Source organism: Ranitomeya imitator, chromosome 1 (assembly GCF_032444005.1).
Source record: "Ranitomeya imitator isolate aRanImi1 chromosome 1, aRanImi1.pri, whole genome shotgun sequence".
In the NCBI taxonomy this organism is placed as follows: domain Eukaryota; kingdom Metazoa; phylum Chordata; class Amphibia; order Anura; family Dendrobatidae; genus Ranitomeya; species Ranitomeya imitator.
In genome coordinates this window covers 783410438-783433881 of record NC_091282.1, presented here as the reverse complement: position 1 = coordinate 783433881, position 23444 = coordinate 783410438, and the positions used below count along the sequence as shown (strand labels likewise).

Below are 23444 nucleotides of genomic sequence, written 5' to 3'. Positions count from 1 at the left end.
CCATGTATGAGTGCTGTTCACAAGTTTGGGGAGGGTCTTAAATTGTCAGAAAAGGCTGGAAAAAGAGATAATTAATCCAAACATGTGAAGCTCATTGTTCTTTGTGCCTGAACTACTTCTTAATACTTTAGGGGAACCAAACAGAATTCTGGTGGGTTTAGGGGTTGAATAATAAATGACCCTCTGAAAAGACTTTTCACAATTTAAAAAAAAAAATAAACAAAGAAATAACATTCTTTTTTGCTGCAGTGCATTTCACACTTCCAGGCTGATCTACAGTCACAATGCCAAGTTAATTCCAAATGTGTAAACCTGCTAAATCTGCAGGGGGTTGAATACTACTTGTAGGCACTGTAATCATCTAAGGGGTACTTCTGTCTGTTTATCTGTCTGTCTTTCTGTCTGTCTGTTTGTCTGTAACAGAAACCCCGCGTCGCTGATTGGTCGCGGCAGGCAGGCAGGCTTAGTCCGGCCACGAATTGACCCCTCCCTACTCTCATCAAGTCGGTGCCCCCTCCCTACTCCCCTCCAGTCAGCGCCAGTGTGTCGCCCCATCCCAGACCAACTTTTTACTATTGATGCTGCCTGTGCAGCATCAATAGTAAAAAGATATAATGTTAAAAATAATTTTTAAAAAATGGTGCTATTCTCACCTTCTGACGTCCAACGATGTGCGCGATGCTGCCGCCAGCTTCCGTTCCAAGTGATGCATTGCGAAATTACCCAAATGACTTAGCGGTCTCTCGAGACCGCTAAGTCATCTGGGTAATTCCGCAATGCATCACTGAGAACGGAAGCTGGCGACAGCATCGCACGCATCGGGACAGCTTCGTTGGACGCCGGAGGGTAAATATATAACTATTTTTTATTTTTTTAACAGGGATATAGTGCCCACACTGCTATATACTACGTGGGCTGTGTTATATACTGCGTGGGCTGTGTTATATACTGCGTGGCCTGTGTTATATACTACATCGGCTGTGTTATAGACTACGTGGACTGTGTTATATACCTCCTGGCTGCTATATACTTTGTGGGCATTGTTATATACTGCATGGCTTGTGTTATATACTACATGGGCTGTGCTATATATTACATGGGCTGTGTTATATACTGCTTGGCTGCTAAATACTACGTGGGCAGTGTTATATACTGCGTGGGCTGTGTTACATGCTGCGTGGCCTGTGTTATATACTACGTGGGCTGTGCTATATATTACGTGGGCTGTGTTATATACTGAGTGGGCTGTGTTATATACTACGTGGCTGCTATATACTATGTGGCTGTGCTATATACTACGTGGCTGTGCTATATACTACGTGGCTGTGCTATATACTACGTGGCTGTCTGTGTTACATGAGTTGTGCTATATACTATGTGGCTGCTATATACTATGTGGCTGCTATATACTACGTGGGCTGTGTTTAATACTATGTGGCTGTGCTATATACTACGTGGCTGTGCTATATACTATGTGGCTGTGCTATATACTATGTAGCTGTGTGTTATATACTACGTGGCTGTGTTATATACTACGTGGCAGTGCTATATACAACGTGGCTGTAGCGCGACGTACATACATATTCTAGAATACCCGATGCGTTAGAATCGGGCCACCATCTAGTACATATATAATTATATACAAGAGATGCCCAAGTTATAGCAGCTGTACATATAGGCAGCTTCAATAGTAAAAAGTTGGTCCAGAATGGGGCGACACACTGACACTGACTGGAGGGGAGTAGGGAGGGGGCACTGAATTGAGGAGAGTAGGGAGGGGCCAATTCGCGGCCGGACTAAGCCTGACGCTGATCAGCGACGCAGGATTTCCGTTACAGACAGACAGACGGACAAACAGACGGAAGTAGCCCTTAGACGATTATATAGATACTAGATGGTGGCCCGATTCTAACGCATCGGGTATTTTAGAATCTGTATGTAGTTTATTTACAAAGTTTTCAGAATAATGCAATTTACACACAGGATTCGGCCGGTCGGCTGCGAGCAATTAGCAAAGCATGGCTCAAATTGCCACGCAGTATATTGCTCAGCCACGTAGTATATTGCCCAGCCACGTAGTATATTGCCTAGCCACGTAGTATATAGCACAGACACGTAGTATATAGGACAGACACGTAGTATATTGCCCAGCCACATAGTATATAGCACAGACACGTAGTATATAGCACAGACACATAGTATATTGCCCAGCCACGTAATATATTGCACAGCCACGTAATATATTGCACAGCCACATAGTATATAGCACAGCCACGTAGTATATAGCACAGCCACATAGTATATAGCACAGAGACATAGTATATAACACTGCCCATGCAGTATATAGCACAGGCCACGTAGTATATAGCACAGCGATGTAGTATATTGCCCAGCCACGTAATATATACCACAGCCACGTAGTATATTGCACAGCCACGTAGTATATAGCACAGAGACGTAGTATATAGCACAGACACGTAGTATATAGCACAGACACGTAGTATATAGCACAGACACGTAGTATATTGCTCAGCCACGTAGTATATTGCACAGCCACGTAGTATATAGCACAGCGATGTAGTATATTGCCCAGCCACGTAATATATACCACAGCCACGTAGTATATTGCACAGCCACGTAGTATATAGCACAGAGACGTAGTATATAGCACAGACACATAGTATATAGCACAGACACGTAGTATATAGCACAGACACGTAGTATATTGCTCAGCCACGTAGTATATTGCACAGCCACGTAGTATATAGCACAGAGACATAGTATATAACACTGCCCATGCAGTTTGGAGCACAGCGATGTAGTATATTGCCCAGCCACGTAGTATATAGCACAGCCCACATAGTATACAGCACAGAGGTGTAGTATATACAGTAACACAGCCCACGCAGTATCTAACACAGCCCACATAGTATATAGCAATGTGGGCATCATATCCCTGTTAAAAAGAGCATTAAAATAAAAAAATAGTTATATACTCGCCCTCCGTCGGCCCCCCGGATCCAGCCAAGGCGTTTACCGATGCTCCTCGCGACACTCCGGTCCCAAGAGTGCATTGCGGTCTCACGAGATGATGACGTAGCGGTCTCTCGAGACCGCTACATCATCATCTAGCGAGACCGCAATGCATGGACCGGTCACCGGAGCGTCGTGAGGAGCGGGAAAGGCGCCGGAAGGTGAGTATATGATGATTTTTTATTTTTTTTAATATTAGATCTTTTTACTATTGATGCTGCATAGGCAGCATCAATAGTAAAAAGTTGGTCACACAGGGTTAATAGCAGCGTTAACGGAGTGCGTTACAACGCGGCATAACGCGGTCCGTTAACGTTGCCATTAACCCTTTGTGAGCGCTGACTGGAGGGGATTATGGAGCGGGCACTGACTGCGGGGAGTAAGGAGCGGCCATTTTGCCGCCAGACCGTGCCCGTCGCTGATTGGTCGTGGCCATTTTGCCGCGACCAATCAGTGGCTTGGGATTTCCGTGACAGACAGAAAGACAGACAGATGTGTGCCTATGCACACAGATCTAGGAGGGACTTCATCTATTTATTTGCTTAGTCCAAACCGCTGAGATTATGCTGGGATCCGGCTGTAAGCGAGTTCTCCTGCTTTATATATATGTGCTGTGTTGCTATCAATAAATCTCTGTACATGTTATTATCTCCAGCCTAGGGGCACCACTGCTTGGGTATCTGACCCTTTATTTATTAATTTGTATCTACGTGAACTATCCTTTATGGATTTTTAATTGCTTTTATGTGTTTTCTGGTTCTGTAATAAAGCTTTTTTTGTAATTTTGATTGTCTTGGGTGATCCCTGTCATGTGCATGTATCTTTTTCTTATATTTCTTAGCTTATGTTTTTGACGTGCACTAAGGTGATCCCCACTATAAGTATTGTAATTGCACTATATATTATTGTTAGTGAATGGTGCCAGCCCATTTGTTTGTTTAATATATAGCACAGCCCACACAGTATATAACACAGCCCACATAGTATCTAACACTGGCCAGGTAGTATATAGCAGCCACGCGGTATATAACACAGCCCACGTAGTATATAGCTGTGTGGGCACCATATCCCTGTTAAAAAAATAATTAAAATAAAAAATAGTTATATACTCACCCGCCGGGATCCAGCGAAGCTGTGCCGATGAGCGCGCGGCTGCCGCCATCTTCCGTTCCTAGGATGCATTGCGAAATTACCCAGATGACTTAGCGGTCTCGCTAAGTCTTCTGGGTAATTTCGCAATGCATCTCTGGGAAAGGAAGCTGGCGGCAGCCGCGCGCGCCTGGGCAGACGACGGAAGGTGAGAATAGCAGGTTTTTTGTTTTTTTTTATTATTTTTAACATGACATCTTTTTACTGCATGGGCAGCATCAATATTAAAAAGATGGGGACACACAGGGTTAATAGCAGCGTTAACGGAGTGCGTTACCCTGTGTGAGCGCTGACTGGAGGGGAGTATGCGGGCGCCGGGCACTGACTGCAGGGGAGTAGGGAGGGACTAATTCTCGGCCGGACTGTGCCCGCCGCTGATTGGTCGCGACAGCCAGGACAGGCAGCTGGCGAGACCAATCAGCGACACGGGATTTCCGTGACAGACAGACTAAGTACCCCTTAGACAATTATATAGTAGATATAGCTGGTATAACCAGGGCATCTCCTGTAGTTAATTATATATGTACAGCTGGTATAACCTGGACATCTCCTGTATATAATTATATATGTACAGCTGGTATAACCTGGGCATCTCCTGTATATAATTATATATGCACAGTTGGGATAACCTGGGCATCTCCTGTATTTAATTATATATGTATAGCTGGTATAACCTGGGCATCTCCTGTATATAATTATATATGTATAGCTGCTATAACTTGGGCATCTCTTGTTTATAATTATATATGTACAGCTGGTATAACCTGGGCATCTCCTGTATATAATTATATATGTACAGCTGGTATAACCTAGGCATCTCCTGTATATAATTATATATGTACAGCTGGTATAACCTGGGCATCTCCTGTATATAATTATATATGTACAGCTGGCATAACCTGGACATCTCCTGTATATAATTATATATGTACAGCTGGTATAACCTGGGCATCTCCTGTATATAATTATATATGTACAGCTGGTATAACCTGGGCATCTCCTGTATATAATTATAAATGTACAGTAAGTTTTTATATAATTTTACATTTTTGTTCTAGGAAAATAAGTAATACAGAATGAAGACCCTTCTGTTTCTGTGTGTGGGAGCATGTTATCTACATTTGGGGGTCCTGCAAAGTTTATATCTGACAATTAAAGCCCCCCGAGATTTGCAGCAGCAGTACTCCCATAATTACGTCTTCATCAGCCTTGAGTTTAATATTGCATCCCTGAATTCCATCGCCGAAGAGCTGGATCGTCCTGGAAGCTCCTTCCAATCTACAGATGGAGTCACCGTATTCCTAAATGATGATCGGAGCGCTGGCAATAAAAACATGAAGGTGACGGCTGTGGATTTCAATAATCCCACTGAAGCCAAAACCAAACTCAACAGTTACGTGACCGAGAAAACCAGCGGAAAGATCAAGAACTTCTTCAATGACTTCAAAACTTCTACAGATTCAGTTATCGTCAGCTATGCTGGTGAGTCCGGCCATGATCAGCCCTATCCAAGGTCAGGTACAGACTGCTGCAGCCAATGATGGCTCCACTTACAAGTCATTGACTAATCATTTCTGCTTTCTAGATGCATGGAAAGTTCCAGTAAGTGGAGGAAGCAAATACACAGTTCAGCTGACAGGAGAGTACAATGCAATGGTCAATACTGAGCTGGGATTCACTATGATCGAGATTCCAAAGAACCAGAATATAAAGGCACTGATAATAATTCCAGATAATGGAAGGGATGAAAAAGTGGGAAAATCCGTGACTGATAAGAACCTGACACAGTGGAGAAAGTCACTGACCAGACAGTAAGGAACCTGATACTACCAGTGCAACAAACTATGTACATGAATACAACCACTATAATACTACCTCCTATGTACAAGAATATTACTACTATAATACTGCCCTTATGTGAAAGAATATAACTTCTATAATACTGCTCCCACATACAAGAATATAACTACTATAATACTGTCCCCTATGTACAAGAAAATAACTAATACTGCTCCCTATGTACAAGAATATAACTACTATAATACTTCCCCATGTACAAGAATATAATTACATAATTCTGCTCCCCATGTACAAGAATATAACTAATATAATACTGCTCCTATGTACAAGAATGTAACTACTATAATACTGCCCCATATACAAGAATATAACTACTATATACTGCTCCTATGTACAAGAATGTAACTACTATAATACTGCTCCTATGTTCAAGAATATAGCTACTATAATACTGCTTCTATGTACTATAATATAAGTAATATAATACTGCTCCTATGTACAAGAATATAATTACTATAATACTGCCCCATATACAAGAATATAACTACTATAATACTGCCCGTATGTGCAAGAATATAACCACTATAATACTGCCCCTATGTACAAGAATATAACTACTATAATACTTCCCCTATCTACAAGAATATAACTACTATAATACTTCAACTATGTACAAGAATGTAACTACTATAATACTTCCCCTATGTACAAGAATATAGCTACTATAGAACTGCTCATATGTACAAGAATATAACTACTATAATACTTCCCCTATGTACAAGAATATAACTACTATAATACTTCCCCTATGTACAAGAATATAACTACTATAATACTGAACCTATGTACAAGAATATAACTACTATAATACTGCCCATGTGTACAAGAATATAACTACTATAATACTGCCCCTATGTACAAGAATATAACTACTATAAAACTGCTCATATGTACAAGAATATAACTACTATAATACTGCCCTCTATGTACAAGAATATAACTATTATAATACTGCTCCTATGTACAAGAATATAACTACTATAATACTGGCCTCATTGTGTAAAATATAACTGCTATATCACCGCCTTTATTGTACTAACCTTTCGGATTCTTTTGGTTTATGTGGTGAATGTATCATTGTGTTTAATAAGCAGACTAGCAGTATCTGTCTCTGCTTTGTGCAGGAAGATTAATCTTGAGGTCCCCAGGGCCACTCTGTTCGGTTGTGCTGCCATCATCAGTGAAGAAATTGTTATGGATGGAATGGTTTTCAAGACAACAAAGGTGACATTTCTGCATTGTTTTTTTGGGGTGTGGTCATTGCATTATCCTTCGATGCTTATGCTGGGGAAGTAGGATTGTCAATGTGACAGAACACACAGCTTTGTATAGCCGCACAGATTATGTTAGCGCTATATATATATACTAGCTGTTTCCAGCCAGCTAACGCTCGGCACGCTCATTGATATCTAAGTAATGCTGCTGGTGATTATGCAATTAAATGTACGTTTACCTTGGCTGAAGTGGTTGAATTACATAGAAAGGAAGTGCTGCGTGTGGTAATGTGGGAGGAGGAGCCTCGTGTGGCAATGTGTGTGGACGGAGCCTCGTGTGGTAATGTGTGAGGACGGATCCTCGTGTGGTAATGTGTGGGGACAGAGCATCGTGTGGTTATGTGTGGGGACAGAGCCTCGTGTGGTAATGTGTGTGGACGGAGCCTCGTGTGGTAATTTGTGGGGACGGAGCCTCGTGTGGTAATGTGTGAGGACGGAGCATCGTGTGGTAATGTGTGGGGACGGAGCCTCGTGTGGTAATGTGTGAGGACGGAGCATCGTGTGGTAATGTGTGTGGACGGAGCATCGTGTGGTAATGTGTGTGGACGGAGCATCGTGTGGTAATGTGTGGGGACGGAGCCTCGTGTGGTAATGTGTGAGGACGGAGCATCGTGTGGTAATGTGTGAGGTCGGAGCCTCGTGTGGTAATGTGTGTGGACGGAGCATCGTGTGGTAATGTGTGTGGACGGAGCATCGTGTGGTAATGTGTGTGGACGGAGCATTGTGTGGTAATGTGTGGGTACGGAGCCTCGTGTGGTAATGTGTGAGGACGGAGCATCGTGTGGTAATGTGTGAGGTCGGAGCCTCGTGTGGTAATGTGTGAGGACGGAGCCTCGTGTGGTAATGTGTGTAGACGGAGCATCGTGTGGTAATGTGTGGGGACGGAGCCTCGTGTGGTAATGTGTGTGGACGGAGCCTCGTGTGGTAATGTGTGGGGACGGAGCCTCGTGTGGTAATGTGTGTGGACAGAGCATCGTGTGGTAATGTGTGTGGACGGAGCCTCGTGTGGTAATGTGTGGGGACGGAGCCTCGTGTGGTAATGTGTGTGGACGGAGCCTCGTGTGGTAATGTGTGGGGATGGAGCCTCGTGTGGTAATGTGTGTGGACAGAGCATCGTGTGGTAATGTGTGTGGACGGAGCCTCGTGTGGTAATGTGTGGGGACGGAGCCTCATGTGGTAATGTGTGTGGACGGAGCCTCGTGTGGTAATGTGTGTGGACGGAGCATCGTGTGGTAATGTGTGTGGACGGAGCCTCGTGTGGTAATGTGTGGGGACGGAGCTTCGTGGGGTAATGTGTGGGGACAGAGCCTTGTGAGGTAATTTGTGGGGACAGAGCCCCATGTGGTAATAAGTGTGGACGGAGCATTGTGTGGTAATGTGGGGGGACGGGATTATGTGTGGTGATGTGGTGGGGGCGGAGCTACTGTGCAGGGGGAGGGATTAGCGAGTAATCACGATGCCTCTTATATATATATATATATATATATATATATGTATATATATATATACAGTGGGGCAAAAAAGTATTTAGTCAGTCAGCAATAGTGCAAGTTCCACCACTTAAAAAGATGAGAGGCGTCTGTAATTTACATCATAGGTAGACCTCAACTATGGGAGACAAACAGTCTGACTCCAAACTCCACTATGGTGAAGACCAAAGAGCTGTCAAAGGACACCAGAAACAAAATTGTAGCCCTGCACCAGGCTGGGACGACTGAATCTGCAATAGCCAACCAGCTTGGAGTGAAGAAATCAACAGTGGGAGCAATAATTAGAAAATGGAAGACATACAAGACCACTGATAATCTCCCTCGATCTGGGGCTCCACGCAAAATCCCACCCCGTGGGGTCAGAATGATCACAAGAACGGTGAGCAAAAATTCCAGAACCACGCGGGGGGACCTAGTGAATGAACTGCAGAGAGCTGGGACCAAGGTAATAAGGCCTACCATAAGTAACACACTACGCCACCATGGACTCAGATCCTTTAGTGCCAGACGTGTCCCACTGCTTAAGCCAGTACATGCCCGGGCCCGTCTGAAGTTTGCTAGAGAGCATTTGGATGATCCAGAGGAGTTTTGGGAGAATGTCCTATGGTCTGATGAAACCAAACTGGAACTGTTTGGTAGAAAGACAACTTGTCGTGTTTGGAGGAAAAAGAATACTGAGTTGCATCCATCAAACACCATACCTACTGTAAAGCATGGTGGTGGAAACATCATGCTTTGGGGCTGTTTCTCTGCAAAGGGGCCAGGACGACTGATCCGGGTACATGAAAGAATGAATGGGGCCATGTATCGTGAGATTTTGAGTGCAAACCTCCTTCCATCAGCAAGGGCATTGAAGATGAAACGTGGATGGGTCTTTCAACATGACAATGATCCAAAGCACACCGCCAGGGCAACGAAGGAGTGGCTTTGTAAGAAGCATTTCAAGGTCCTGGAGTGGCCTAGCCAGTCTCCAGATCTCAACCCTATAGAAAACCTTTGGAGGGAGTTGAAAGTCCGTGTTGCCAAGCGAAAAGCCAAAAACATCACTGCTCTAGAGGAGATCTGCATGGAGGAATGGGCCAACATACCAACAACAGTGTGTGGCAACCTTGTGAAGACTTACAGAAAACGTTTGACCTCTGTCATTGCCAACAAAGGATATATTACAAAGTATTGAGATGAAATTTTGTTTCTGACCAAATACTTATTTTCCACCATAATATGCAAATAAAATGTTAAAAAAACAGACAATGTGATTTTCTGGATTTTTTTTTCTCAGTTTGTCTCCCATAGTTGAGGTCTACCTATGATGTAAATTACAGACGCCTCTCATCTTTTTAAGTGGTGGAACTTGCACTATTGCTGACTGACTAAATACTTTTTTGCCCCACTGTATATATCACCAGCAAACGAAGAGATAAATGAATGCAGCACTCACCCACAGTCTTCAATAGTGTAATTGTCCTTTAATGACCATGGCACAACGTTCCAAACTTGGGACAAGACAGGCTAAGACATGAGGAGGGAGCGGTGGGGGAGCGTGCAGAGACGAGACAGACGACGGCCGTTTCGCGCACAAGCGCTTCAACGGGTCCATATATATATATACAGGTGCTGGCTGGCAAATTTTAGCCTGGGGAGGAAAGCACACAGCAGTGGCCCATGAGTAGCGGCCCATCCTTAAAGGGGTCGTCAGATCTTATGCTACATGTCCTTTACTGTTAGGGCAGTGAGAATCTGGAATTGCTTGCCTGAGGAGGTGGTAATGGCGAACTCAGTCGAGGGGTTCAAGAGAGGCCTGGATGTCTTCCTGGAGCAGAACAATATTGTATCATACAATTATTAGGTTCTGTAGAAGGACGTAGATCTGGGGATTTATTATGATGGAATATAGGCTGAACTGGATGGACAAATGTCTTTTTTCGGCCTTACTAACTATGTTACTATGTCCACATCTACAGTCACTATGTGTGTCTCCTCATATCGTGCACACTGTGCGCTGGGAAGATTCTCTGGTGCTGGCACTGGGAACAGGTGGTCTTGTGACCGCAAGCATGCGATATATATATATATATATATATATATATATATATATATATATATATATATATATATTTATTTATTTATTTATTTATATATATATATATATATATATATATATATATATATATATTTATATATATACAGTTAGGTCCATATATATTTGGACAGAGACAACATTTTTCTAATTTTGGTTATATACATTACCACAATGAATTTTAAACAAAACAATTCAGATGCAGTTGAAGATCAGACTTTCAGCTTTCATTTGAGGGTATCCACATTAAAATTGGATGAAGGGTTTAGGAGTTTCAGCTCCTTAACATGTGCCACCCTGTTTTTAAAGGGACCAAAAGTAATTGGACAGATTCAATCATTTTAAATTAAATGTTCATTTTTAGTACTTGGGTTGAAAACCCTTTGTTGGCAATGACTGCCTGAAGTGTTGAACTCATGGACATCACCAGACGCTGTGTTTCATCCTTTTGGAAGCTCTGCCAGGCCTTCATTGCGGTGGTTTCAGGTTGCTGTTTGTTCGTGGGCCTTTCTGTCTGAAGTTTAGTCTTTAACAAGTGAAATGCATGCTCAATTGGGTTGAGATCAGGTAACTGACTTGGCCATTCAAGAATATTCCACTTCTTTGCTTTAATAAACTCCTGGGTAGCTTTGGCTTTATGTTTTGGGTCATTGTCCATCTGTAGTATGAAAAGACGACCAATCAGTTTGGCTGCATTTGGCTGGATCTGAGCACACAGTATGTCTCTGAATACCTCAGAATTCATTCGGCTGCTTCTGTCCTGTGTCACATCATCAATAAACACAAGTGACCCAGTGCCACTGGCAGCCATGCATGTCCAAGCCATCACACTGCCTCCTCCGGGTTTTACAGATGATGTGGTATGCTTTGGATCATGAGCTGTACCACGCCTTTGCCATACTTTTCTCTTTCCATCATTCTGGTAGAGGTTGATGTTGGTTTCATCTGTCAAAAGAATGTTCTTCCAGAACTGTGCTGGCTTTTTTAAATGTTTTTTAGCAAAGTACAGTCTAGCCTTTTTATTCTTGATGCTTATGAGTGGCTTGCACCGTGCAGTGAACCCTCTGTATTTACTTTCATGCAGTCTTCTCTTTATGGTAGATTTGGATATTGATACGCCGACCTCCTGGAGAGTGTTGTTCACTTGGTTGGCTGTTATGAAGGGGTTTCTCTTCACCATGGAGATTATTCTGCGATCATCCACCACTGTTGTCTTCTGTGGGCGCCTAGGTCTTTTTGCATTGATGAGTTCACCAGTGCTTTCTTTCTTTCTCAGGATGTACCAAACTGTAGATTTTGCCACTCCTAATATTGCAGCAATTTCTCGGATGGGTTTTTTCTGTTTTCGCAGCTTAAGGATGGCTTGTTTCACCTGCATGGAGAGCTCCTTTGACCACATGTTTACTTCACAGCAAAACCTTCCAAATGCAAGCACCACACCTCAAATCAACTCCAGGCCTTTTATCTGCTTAATTGAGAATGACATAACGAAGGGATTGCCCACACCTGTCCATGAAATAGCCTTGGAGTCAATTGTCCAATTACTTTTGGTCCCTTTAAAAACAGGGTGGCAGATGTTAAGGAGCTGAAACTCCTAAACCCTTCATCCAATTTTAATGTGGATACCCTCAAATGAAAGCTGAAAGTCTGAACTTCAACTGCATCTGAATTGTTTTGTTTAAAATTCATTGTGGTAATGTCTATAACCAAAATTAGAAAAATGTTGTCTGTGTCCAAATATATACGAACCTAACTGTATGTATTCCCAGCCACATTCCGACTAGACTGTTTTTCTGGCCTTATTCAATACAGTTGCAGTAGGCCATTCAAGTCTAGTCGGCATGTGACCGCATGTATGTAAATCACAAACCCACTGAATGACCACAGCACTGCGAGCAATGTGAGGATTCACAAGTCTGCAGTCACATAGAATGACACACACACACACGCACAGCCCCACTGTATAATGACACACACATGCACAGCCCCACTGTATAATGACACATACGCACCACCATTCCCGCTGTCCGCCGCCCCTACAGTACCTCCATAACGGCACCATAAAAAACCTCCATAACTCCACCATAGAGTACCTCCTTAACACCACCATACAGTACCTTCAAAACACCACCATACGGTCCCTCCATAACAGCACTATACATTACCTCCATAACAGAACCATACATTACCTCCATAACACCACAATACAGTCCCTCCATAACACCACCATACAATCCCTCCATAAGAGCACCATACATTACCTCCATAACACAATAGTCCCTTCATAACAGCACCATACATTACCTCCATAACACCACAATACAGTACCTCCATAACACCACCATACGGTCCCTCCATAACACCACCATACGATCCCTCCATAACAGCACCATACATTACATCCATAACACCACAATACAGTCCCTCCATAACACCACCATATGATCCCTCCATAACAGCACCATACATTACATCCATAACACCACCATACGTTACATCCATAACACCACAATACAGTCCCTCCAGAACACCACCATACGGTCCATCCATAACACCACCATACAATAATTCCATTACAGCACCATACATTACCTCCATAACACCACCATAGAGTACCTCCATAACACCGGGTCGCAGTTCTCAGTCCAATGCAGGATTGTGCTCTGTGGTCGGTCGGTCGCTTTGTCCAAGGCTGGACTGAGGCAAAAAGGCAGCCCTGCCACACAAATTCCACCAACACACATACTATAACACGTCCCACCCCCGATCAGTGGATTTTTATTTACTTACTCCACCAGTTTGTTTTTCTTTTTACAGCGCTGGAGTGGCGCTTCAAGTGTAAGCCCCCTAACCTCAGTTATTGTTCTCACCCTCTGGCATCTTCCCGCTTTTTAGCACCGTTCTGGTCCCACAGCACCATTTTATAAGCGCAGCTTCTGACAGCTGGAAGTCAGAAGTTACATTACAAGCTGTCAATACAAGGTTATGAGAGCCAGAATGAGGCCAGGAGGATGGTCTCATAGACTTGTACTGAAAAGTGACCTCCACGCCACTCCATGAAACACTAGAGCTGCCAGCAGGTCACTTTTCACAGGAGACGAACCGGAGCAATGCTGGAGAGCAATGAAGGCAGAGGAAAGTGAGTATGAGACAGGGGCAGCAGACTTACATTTAAAGTACCACTCCAGCTGTGCAATAAAGAAAAATGCTGGAGTGGTGCTTTAAAGGAGTTATTTGAAGAGCTACATGTGAATGGCGCTGCAGTGCGCAGAATCGACCACCGCTCTAGTTACATGATGCTCTTCAGAGCTCCGGCTCTCGAGATTATGGGGGTCCCAGAGATTGGCAAGTTATCCTATATACCGAGGTAGGGAGTTACTTGGGGTAACCCATTTAAACAGGTTTTCCAAGATTTGTTTTTGTTTGGCCATAGGAATATAAAAAATAAACCAATAATGACAATCCAGACGTGCAATACAACTTCTCTAACAACATGACAGGAGAAGTGTGTACAGTATATATACAGTGTATATACAGAATAAGGCCCTATTTACACGTTCAGTATTTTACATCAGTATGTGTAAACCACAAGCACAGCCTGCGCAGTAGCAGCTATCGGGTGTACATAAAAGGTGATCCAATAGCTGCTACTACGCATGCGCCGGCAGTGCCATCATGGAGGAGGATATTTTTTTCTCTACAAAGTTGGCGCCGCCTGCGCAGTAGAAGCTTTCGGATCACCTCTACATACACTGATAGCTGCTACTGCGCGGGATAACCTTTAACAAATTAATTATATACACACTACATATGCGATCAGGCTGGAATCTGCCTGCAGAAGGTGCTTTATTTTTCGTTTTTCGATAGATAGATAGATAGATAGATAGATAGATAGATAGATAGATAGATAGATAAATATTCATTATGTAAACACTAGATGGTGGCCCGATTCTAACGCATCGGGTATTCTAGAATATGCATGTCCACATAGTATATAGCACAGCCCACGTAGTATATTGCCCAGCCACGTAGTTTATTGCCCAGCGACGTAGTATATTGCCCAGCCACATAGTATATTGCTCAGTCACGTAGTATATTGCCCAGCCACGTAGTATATTGCACAGCCCACGTAGTATATTGCCCAGCCACGTAGTATATTGCCCAGTGATGTAGTATATTGCACAGCCCATGTAGTATATTGCCCAGTCACGTAGTATATTGCACAGCGACGTTGTATATTGCCCAGCCATGTAGTATATTGCACAGCGACGTAGTATATTGCCCAGTCATGTAGTATATTGCCCAGTCACGTAGTATATTGCCCAGTCACGTAGTATATTGCACAGCGACGTAGTATATTGCCCAGTCACGTAGTATATTGCCCAGCCACGTAGTATATTGCCCAGCCACGTAGTATATTGCCCAGGCACGTAGTATATTGCCCAGTCACGTAGTATATTGCCCCGTGACGTAGTATATTGCCCAGCCACGTATTATATTGCCCAGCAACGTAGTATATTGCCCAGCCACGTAGTATATTGCCCAGCCACGTAGTATATTGCCGAGCGACATAGTATACAGCACAGAGCATATTGCCCAGGCACGTAGTATATTGCTCAGTTACGTAGAATATTGGCCAGCCACGTAGTATATTGCCCAGCCACGTAGTATATTGCCCAGCCACATAGTATATTGCCCAGCCACAGGCTCCGCCAATATGGCGGCCGCCATCACCTTGCAGATGCAGCACTGCCTGGGCTCTGCACTCAGCGGGTGCACGATGAAGTGACGTCATCGTGCAACCGCGGTGTCAGAGGCAGTGGGGAATGATGGGAGAGGGAGTGACAGCTGACGCGCTCTCCTCCATCATTGCTTTGAACTGTACTTGTGTCATAAACGCCAGTATAGTTCAATGCGGCAGTGACAGGGGGAGTTGGGTGCTTCTGACGTGTCGGGCCCCTGACCTGCCAGGCCCTGTCACAGCGGTTACCGCTGCAACAGTGGTAGTTACGCAGCTACACACACACCCAAGAAAATACACACACACACAGGAAAACACAAACACACACAGGAAAACACATACACACACATCGGAAATCAGACAGGAAACCGCACATACCCAGAAAAAAAACACATACTCTGACCTGCCATATTTTTTTTGTCAAATTCCCCCCTCCCCCTTAGCACAGCAAACCTTGAAATGGGCAGCTGGAATGTGCTTGACAGTGGGCACACAGGGCAGCCACCTCTCATCTTCTCCTGCCCTCCTGTGCTGCTGCTCTGCACACTGATGCTCCTCCCCCTCCAGGTCCTGGTAGATCAGACATCGGAGACAGATCTGCACAGTGCACACAGAAGAGGAGGAGGCTGCGTGCGATCACTATGTAAAGTAATGCACCCTCCTCCTCTTCTTGTGTGCCTGGAGCTGCCCCCTCTCACCGCAGTGTGCACATTACTGAAGCCGGCCATGGCTGCGGCCACAGGTGCACGCTGCGTATCCCGCCCCCATGTTCCTGCTCATCACATACTGCACTGCCGTTCCTCCAGTGGCCCTGTACAGCTGCTTACATTTCAAAAACCTGACCTGCACATCCAAACATAGACTAAGTGTGAACAGGTGCTGAACCCAGAGTCGCCAACTCGTATATAGTTAAGTAAATAGGGCAGCACACTGCAGCGCCAAAACATGCAAACTTGAAAACACGAAATTTGAACTGCATTACTGCACTAGAAATATGAAAAATGAGAGCTTTTAGCACATAAAAATGGCCAATTTTATGTGTACCTCGTAGCCACTTTACGGCATCTTATACGAGGTCCTACGCTTGACCTACCTCGCTGAGAATAAACGTCTCCATCTGAATGGGTACATGTGAAACCTCTTCTTGGACTCAAATTCTCTCTCTCTGTGGAGGGGTATTGGACCTACTATAATTAAAACACCTGAAGCTAGGAGGCGGGGAGTGCACGATCAGAAGGCTAGAGAATACATTTCAAAAACCTGACCTGCACATCCAAACATAGACTAAGTGTGAACAGGTGCTGAACCCAGAGTCGCCAACTCGTATATAGTTAAGTAGAGAGAATTTGAGTCCAAGAAGAGGTTTCACATGTACCCATTCAGATGGAGACGTTTATTCTCAGCGAGGTAGGTCAAGCGTAGGACCTCGTATAAGAGAGATGCCGTAAAGTGGCTACGAGGTACACATAAAATTGGCCATTTTTATGCGCTAAAAGCTCTCATTTTTCATATTTCTAGTGCAGTAATGCAGTTCAAATTTCGTGTTTTCAAGTTTGCATGTTTTGGCGCTGCAGTGTGCTGCCCTATTTACTTAACTATATACGAGTTGGCGACTCTGGGTTCAGCACCTGTTCACACTTAGTCTATGTTTGGATGTGCAGGTCAGGTTTTTGAAATGTATTCTCTAGCCTTCTGATCGTGCACTCCCCGCCTCCTAGCTTCAGGTGTTTTAATTATAGTAGGTCCAATACCCCTCCACAGAGAGAGAGAATTTGAGTCCAAGAAGAGGTTTTTACATGTACCCATTCAGATGGAGACGTTTATTCTCAGTGAGGTAGGTCAAGCGTAGGACCTCGTATAAGAGAGATGCCGTAAAGTGGCTACGAGTTACACATAAAATTGGCCATTTTTATGCGCTAAAAGCTCTCATTTTTCATATTTCTAGTGCAGTAATGCAGTTCAAATTTCGTGTTTTCAAGTTTGCATGTTTTGGCGCTGCAGTGTGCTGCCCTATTTACTGTACAGCTGCTTAGGCACCGGCCCGGGGGGCATATGCATTCCTGCCACCCGGCCCAGTCCGCTCCTGTATATATATATATATATATATATATATATATATATATATATATATATATATATATATACAATGAAGAGAAAAATTGTGGCGCTGCACGGCCTGTGAATAAGATACTGGTAAAACACAGTCACTTGTGGGTGTTTAGACTTCAGTAGCTGGAGGTGCTCGCATGAGGAAAAACAGGCGTTCCAAAATGAATATAACGAAGAAAAAAATGCGGCAGCACTCACCAGATGGCGCGGTTCAATCCTTTATTGGAGATATAAAATCCATAGTAGCATGTTCACGGCTCGGGGGAGTGCGGACATAGTGGAAGTGAGCAGGGAAAGACAACAGCTGTTTCGCGCTATACCAGCGCTTCTACAGGTCTAGCAAACTGGGAAGTGACGCCGGCAAAAGTAGGTGAGTCACAAATGGACCCTCCCACTTAAATCACACACACCTGACACAGTAATGCCAGGTACACCTTGTGAAAAGACAGACAAACATGAATAAATGAATTACATCATGTTACAAACCACATTTACAATAAAAACAATAGTACAGAGGACCCCTGGACAATATTAATACAATCAATAAAAGGGCCAACTAGTGAAAAATCATCGTTCCCTATAGAACAGTCTGAGAATGGATCCAAATTGATTATAAGCATTACAAAAAACAACTTGAATGCAAAGAAACATCTTTCTCCTGAATAGCCTAATTTCAACAAACATCCCAAAAAGATGCATCACAGGGACGTTATTCATTTAGTAGCAGACATTAATATTTATCTGCTTATAAGAAAACAAAAAAACAAAAAAGGCAAAGCAAACAAAGCAAAACAAGCGAAAAAGCAAAAAAATTCATCACAAAAAGCAGCAAGGAGGCAAAGAAAGGGGGGGGAAAAAGAGAGAGAGGGGGGAGAGAGAAGAACGCATTAGAATGGAATAAACGGCACCGATCATAAAAATACCGACATGTCAGTCCTCTCATTGAAACCGGCAGCGCCTGCTGCTTGTGTCTGTAGAATCCACCACGCTTCACGTCTCAGGAGAAGTCTATGAAGATCACCACCTCGTGCGGGTAATTTAACCCTCTCTATCCCCGCAAACGTGAGGACATCAGACCTGCCATCATGTGTATCCTTAATATGATTAATAAGTCGAGGTACCCCCTTTCCTGTACGAATAGATCTAAGGTGCTCTCTAAAACGTACAAACATCTGGCGTTTAGTTTTTCCCACATAAAATCTCTTGCAAGGACAGAAAACGGCGTAAACGACATAGTCTGTCCTGCATGAGATGAACTGCTGAACTGTGTGTTGTACCGGACCCACATTAAGAAATCGCCCAGTAATGTGACAACTGCAATAATTGCAATGGCCACAATGAAAATTGCCTTTAGGAGGCAATTGCTCCAACCAATTTGACCGTGTATCCGACAACCGATTACGGACCAAAACATCTCTGATCCGAGTGCTCCTTCTATTCGAGATCAGAGGGCCCCCTGCAGCCCTCCCCGCAAGATCCTTATCTCGTTCTAGAATATGCCAATGTCTACGGAAAGAGGCTCGTAATGCTTGATCTAGTGGGCCATACCTAAAGCAAAAATTAAACCGTGGTTCATTAGTTTTTTTATTATTATTACGAGCTTGTGGGCCCTCCTGTAACCGGCTCCTAGCGTCTTGTAATAGAATCTATATTTATATATATACAGTACAGACCAAAAGTTTGAACACACCTTCTCATTTAAAGATTTTTCTGTATTTTCATAACTATTCACACTGAAGGCATCAAAACTATGAATTAACACATGTGGAATTATATACTTAACAAAAAAGTGTGAAACAACTGAAATTATGTCTTATATTCTAGGTTCTTCAAAGAAGCCACCTTTTGCTCTGATGACTGCTTTGCACACTCTTGGCATTCTCTTGATGAGCTTCAAGAGGTAGTCACCGGGAATGGTTTTTCACTTCACAGGTTTGCCCTGTCAGGTTTAATAAGTGGGATTTATTGCCTTATAAATAGGGTTGGGACCATCAGTTGTGTTGTGCAGAAGTCTGGTGGATACACAGCTGATAGTCCTATTAGATAGACTCTTAGAATTTGTATTATGGCAAGAAAAAAGCAGCTAAGTAAAGAAAAATGAGTGGCCATCATTACTTTAAGAAATGAAGGTCAGTCAGTGCGAAAAATTGGGAAAACTTTGAAAGTGTCCCCAAGTACAGTGGCAAAAAACATCAAGCGCTGCAAAGAAATTAGCTCACATGAGGACCGCCCCAGGAAAGGAAGACCAAGAGTCACCTCTGCTTCTGAGGATAAGTTTATCCGAGTCACCAGCCTCAGAAATCGCAGGTTAACAGCAGCTCAGATTAGAGACCAGGTCAATGCCACACAGAGTTCTAGCAACAGAAACATCTCTACAACAACTGTTAAGAGGAGACTTTGTGCAGCAGGCCTTCATGGTAAAATAGCTGCTAGGAAACCACTGCTAAGGACAGGCAACAAGCAGAAGAGACTTGTTTGGGCTAAAGAACACAAGGAATGGACATTAGACCAGTGGAAATCTGTGCTTTGGTCTGATGAGTCCAAATTTGAGATCTTTGGTTCCAACCACCGTGTCTTTGTGCGACGCAGAAAAGGTGAACGGATGGACTCTACATGCCTGGTTCCCACCGTGAAGGTGTGGTGGTGTGGGGGTGCTTTGCTGGTGACACTGTTGGGGATTTATTAAAAATTGCAGGCATACTGAACCAGCATGGCTACCACAGCATCTTGCAGCGGCATGCTATTCCATCCGGTTTGCGTTTAGTTGGACCATCATTTATTTTTCAACAGGACAATGACCCCAAACACACCTCCAGGCTGTGTAAGGGCTATTTGACCAAGAAGGAGAGTGATGGGGTGCTACCCCAGATGACCTGGCCTCCACAGTCACCAGACCTGAACACAATCAAGATGGTTTGGGGTGAGCTGGACCGCAGAGTGAAGGCAAAAGGGCCAACAAGTGCTAAGGATCTCTGGGAACTCCTTCAAGATTGTTGGAAGACCATTCCCGGTGACTAACTCTTGTAGCTCATCAAGAGAATGCCAAGAGTGTGCAAAGCAGTCATCAAAGCAATAGGTGGCTACTTTGAAGAACCTAGAATTTAAGTCATAATTTCATTTGTTTCACACTTTTTTGTTAAGTATATAATTCCACATGTGTTAATTCATAGTTTTGATGCCTTCAGTGTGAATGTACAATTTTCATAGTCATGAAAATACAGAAAAAAATCTTTAAATTAGAAGGTGTGTCCAAACTTTTGGTCTGTACTGTATATATAATCTACTATATAATTGTCTAAGGGTCACTTCCGTCTGTCCTTCTGTCTGTCTGTCACGGATATTCATTGGTCGCGGCCTCTGTCTGTCATGGAATCCAAGGAACTCATTAAAAGCTACAGGAAGTGACTAGAGGCTGTTATTTTTGCAAAAGGAGGATCTACTAAATATTAATGTCACTTTTCTGGTGGGGTGCCCATACTTATGCACCTGTCAAATTTTGTTTCAATGCAGATTGCACATTTTCTGTTAGTGCAATAAACCTCATTTCGAGGCAGAAACATTACTGTGTCCAACAGTTATTAGATATATGAAACTGAAATAGCTGTTGCAAAAAAAAACAATTTTTTATAAAACATTAAGCTTAAGATTAATAGGGGTGCACAAACTTTTTCATATAACTGTATTTCACATTGACATGCTTTAGTGCAACTTTATTGTTTAGTGCATTGTTAACAGTAGTCGGCACTGCAGTATATTTGGGGCTCCTGCATTAGTACGAGTGATTGCTGTGGATATTGGAGGGCAAAATGGACGGTGTAAATCCACATCAAACAGCTCCTCATATCTCATCTTCCTGTACTTACATACAGTCACCACATTATTGGCTTACAGAGGGACTCAGCTAGGGGACCATGATATTTGGCAACTTTTCCAGTCTGTTAGTGACGCTTATTCCGTGTTGTCTTCTCTTCCACAGACCACAGCCAGAATATCAGCATCTTTCCCATGAATGAGGAAACTTACCAGAAAAGCTGATCTGCTTCCTTCAACCTCTCACACCCTTAAAGCTTGTTGTTTATTAGCGTTTCCAGAAATAGAAAACTTCCCCTTTAACACAAAATATTTCGCTCTATAAGATAATAAAGATGCAGATGAAGGTGTTAGCGACTCCTGTCTTATATCTGACATTTACTGATATGTGGGGAAGGAACTTGGCTTCTATCCACAATGGGCAATTATCATCATAAAATCTGCTCTTCCCGAACATTCTTTCCTTCCCTTGTTCATTCTTTGCTTTGTTCTTCCTTCTTCCCTTTATTCTTTCCTTTTCTATCTCCCTCTTCCCCTCTCACAATCATGCCCTCGTTTTTTTGTTCAATTTCTTCCTCAATTCCTTCTTTACCTTCTACCATCCCTTCACCCTCTCTCCCTTCAACCTTCCAACCTTTCTCTTCCTACAACAGCTGCAGGCTTATGCCATGGAATTATGTTCAGCTGATGGATATGTTTATTATTAGTTTGCCAGTGGCGCACTGTGTGACTTTCTGTTTTCTTTGTATCAGTTTTCTTCCTGTAATTCTCCATATTGTGATGATTGAGATAATAATTGTATTATGTCCCACGTTCATTCTCCCAAGATGGCTGAGCACTGAATGATTCTGATGAAAGCTACAACCTGTCGTTGTCCTTTCCTTTCCCCTCCTTTCCTTTCTCCAATGTTCTTACTTCCTGTACTGCCTGTCAGAGGCCGCAGGCTCAAAAAGGGCCACCTCGGAAATACTTGGCAGAGGAACCCCGACTTTAATCCTTTAACCCCTGTAGAGGGATCTGGACTTAAAACGGGGTCCAGTGGATTGTTTCCATGGAAGAGCTGCTGGCCGGAGGAGCAAACCAGAGGCAAGAGAACAGTCGGGAAGCCGGGTCAGAATCAAAAGGAAGGTGTAGGGACAAAATCGTACAGAATGAGAATAGTCAATAAGTGAATACAGGTAAAAAATCATGACTGTCCACTGGAAGAATAGCAAGGCAGGATCAGGTCTGGCAGTGGACAGCAGGATCTCAGGATATTAAATAGCCTGCATCCCCACCCTAACTATACAGTAGCTAACTCTAGGTCTCCTAGAATGGATTGGACTACAAGTCCCAGAGAACCAAAAACGAGAACTGTTGGCATGCGTCACCCAAAATGAAAGCGCGTCATCACCTGGTGCCAGAAGCAGACACCGATAAAGATCTCACACTTCCTATCTTTCTCGCAGATTACTTTCTTGCTCTGTCTTCTTAGCTTCCTTCTTTCCTCCCTCCATCTCCGCGCCGCTCACTTCCTCATTGATTCTCCCAATATCTGACATTGTTTTTACCGAGGGTTAGCAGAACTTGCCTACAATATAAATCCTTCTCCCGCTGACATCCAGTCCTTGGTCTCCAGCTCCCACCTCTAACTAACTAGAAATATACTAAAACCACGGAAGATAAAGCGTTGGAGAATTATTCCGTTTTTATTTGACTTGTTTAATGTTTGTTTAAAAGCATCAAAATGAACAAAATAAAAAGCAGCCAACGATGGAGGAGAAACTTTCTACAATGTGTTTGTGGTATTGCAAGGTTACAAAGTATCATTTACTGAGCAAATAAACTGTTCTGTTCCGTTCCTGGGCATTAGAGCTCAATATCAGCGGTTACAAAACAATTTACCAGGAAGCATACAGAGA

The 23444-nt window shown here is 43.4% G+C and overlaps 1 protein-coding gene across 1 annotated transcript in view; it reads left to right on the top strand.

Moving 5' to 3' along the window:
- LOC138647938 (thyroxine-binding globulin-like) overlaps positions 1-21893 on the top strand; it is a 28861-nt gene extending 6968 nt beyond the window's left edge. Inside the window, exons 2-5 of the mRNA XM_069737327.1 lie at positions 5241-5664; positions 5768-5993; positions 7167-7266; positions 21710-21893. Of these exons, the coding sequence (XP_069593428.1) occupies positions 5259-5664; positions 5768-5993; positions 7167-7266; positions 21710-21742 (765 nt within the window). The 5' untranslated portion in view covers positions 5241-5258 and the 3' untranslated portion in view covers positions 21743-21893. The remainder of the gene's footprint in view (positions 1-5240; positions 5665-5767; positions 5994-7166; positions 7267-21709) is intronic.
- Positions 21894-23444: the final 1551 nt, after the last annotated feature.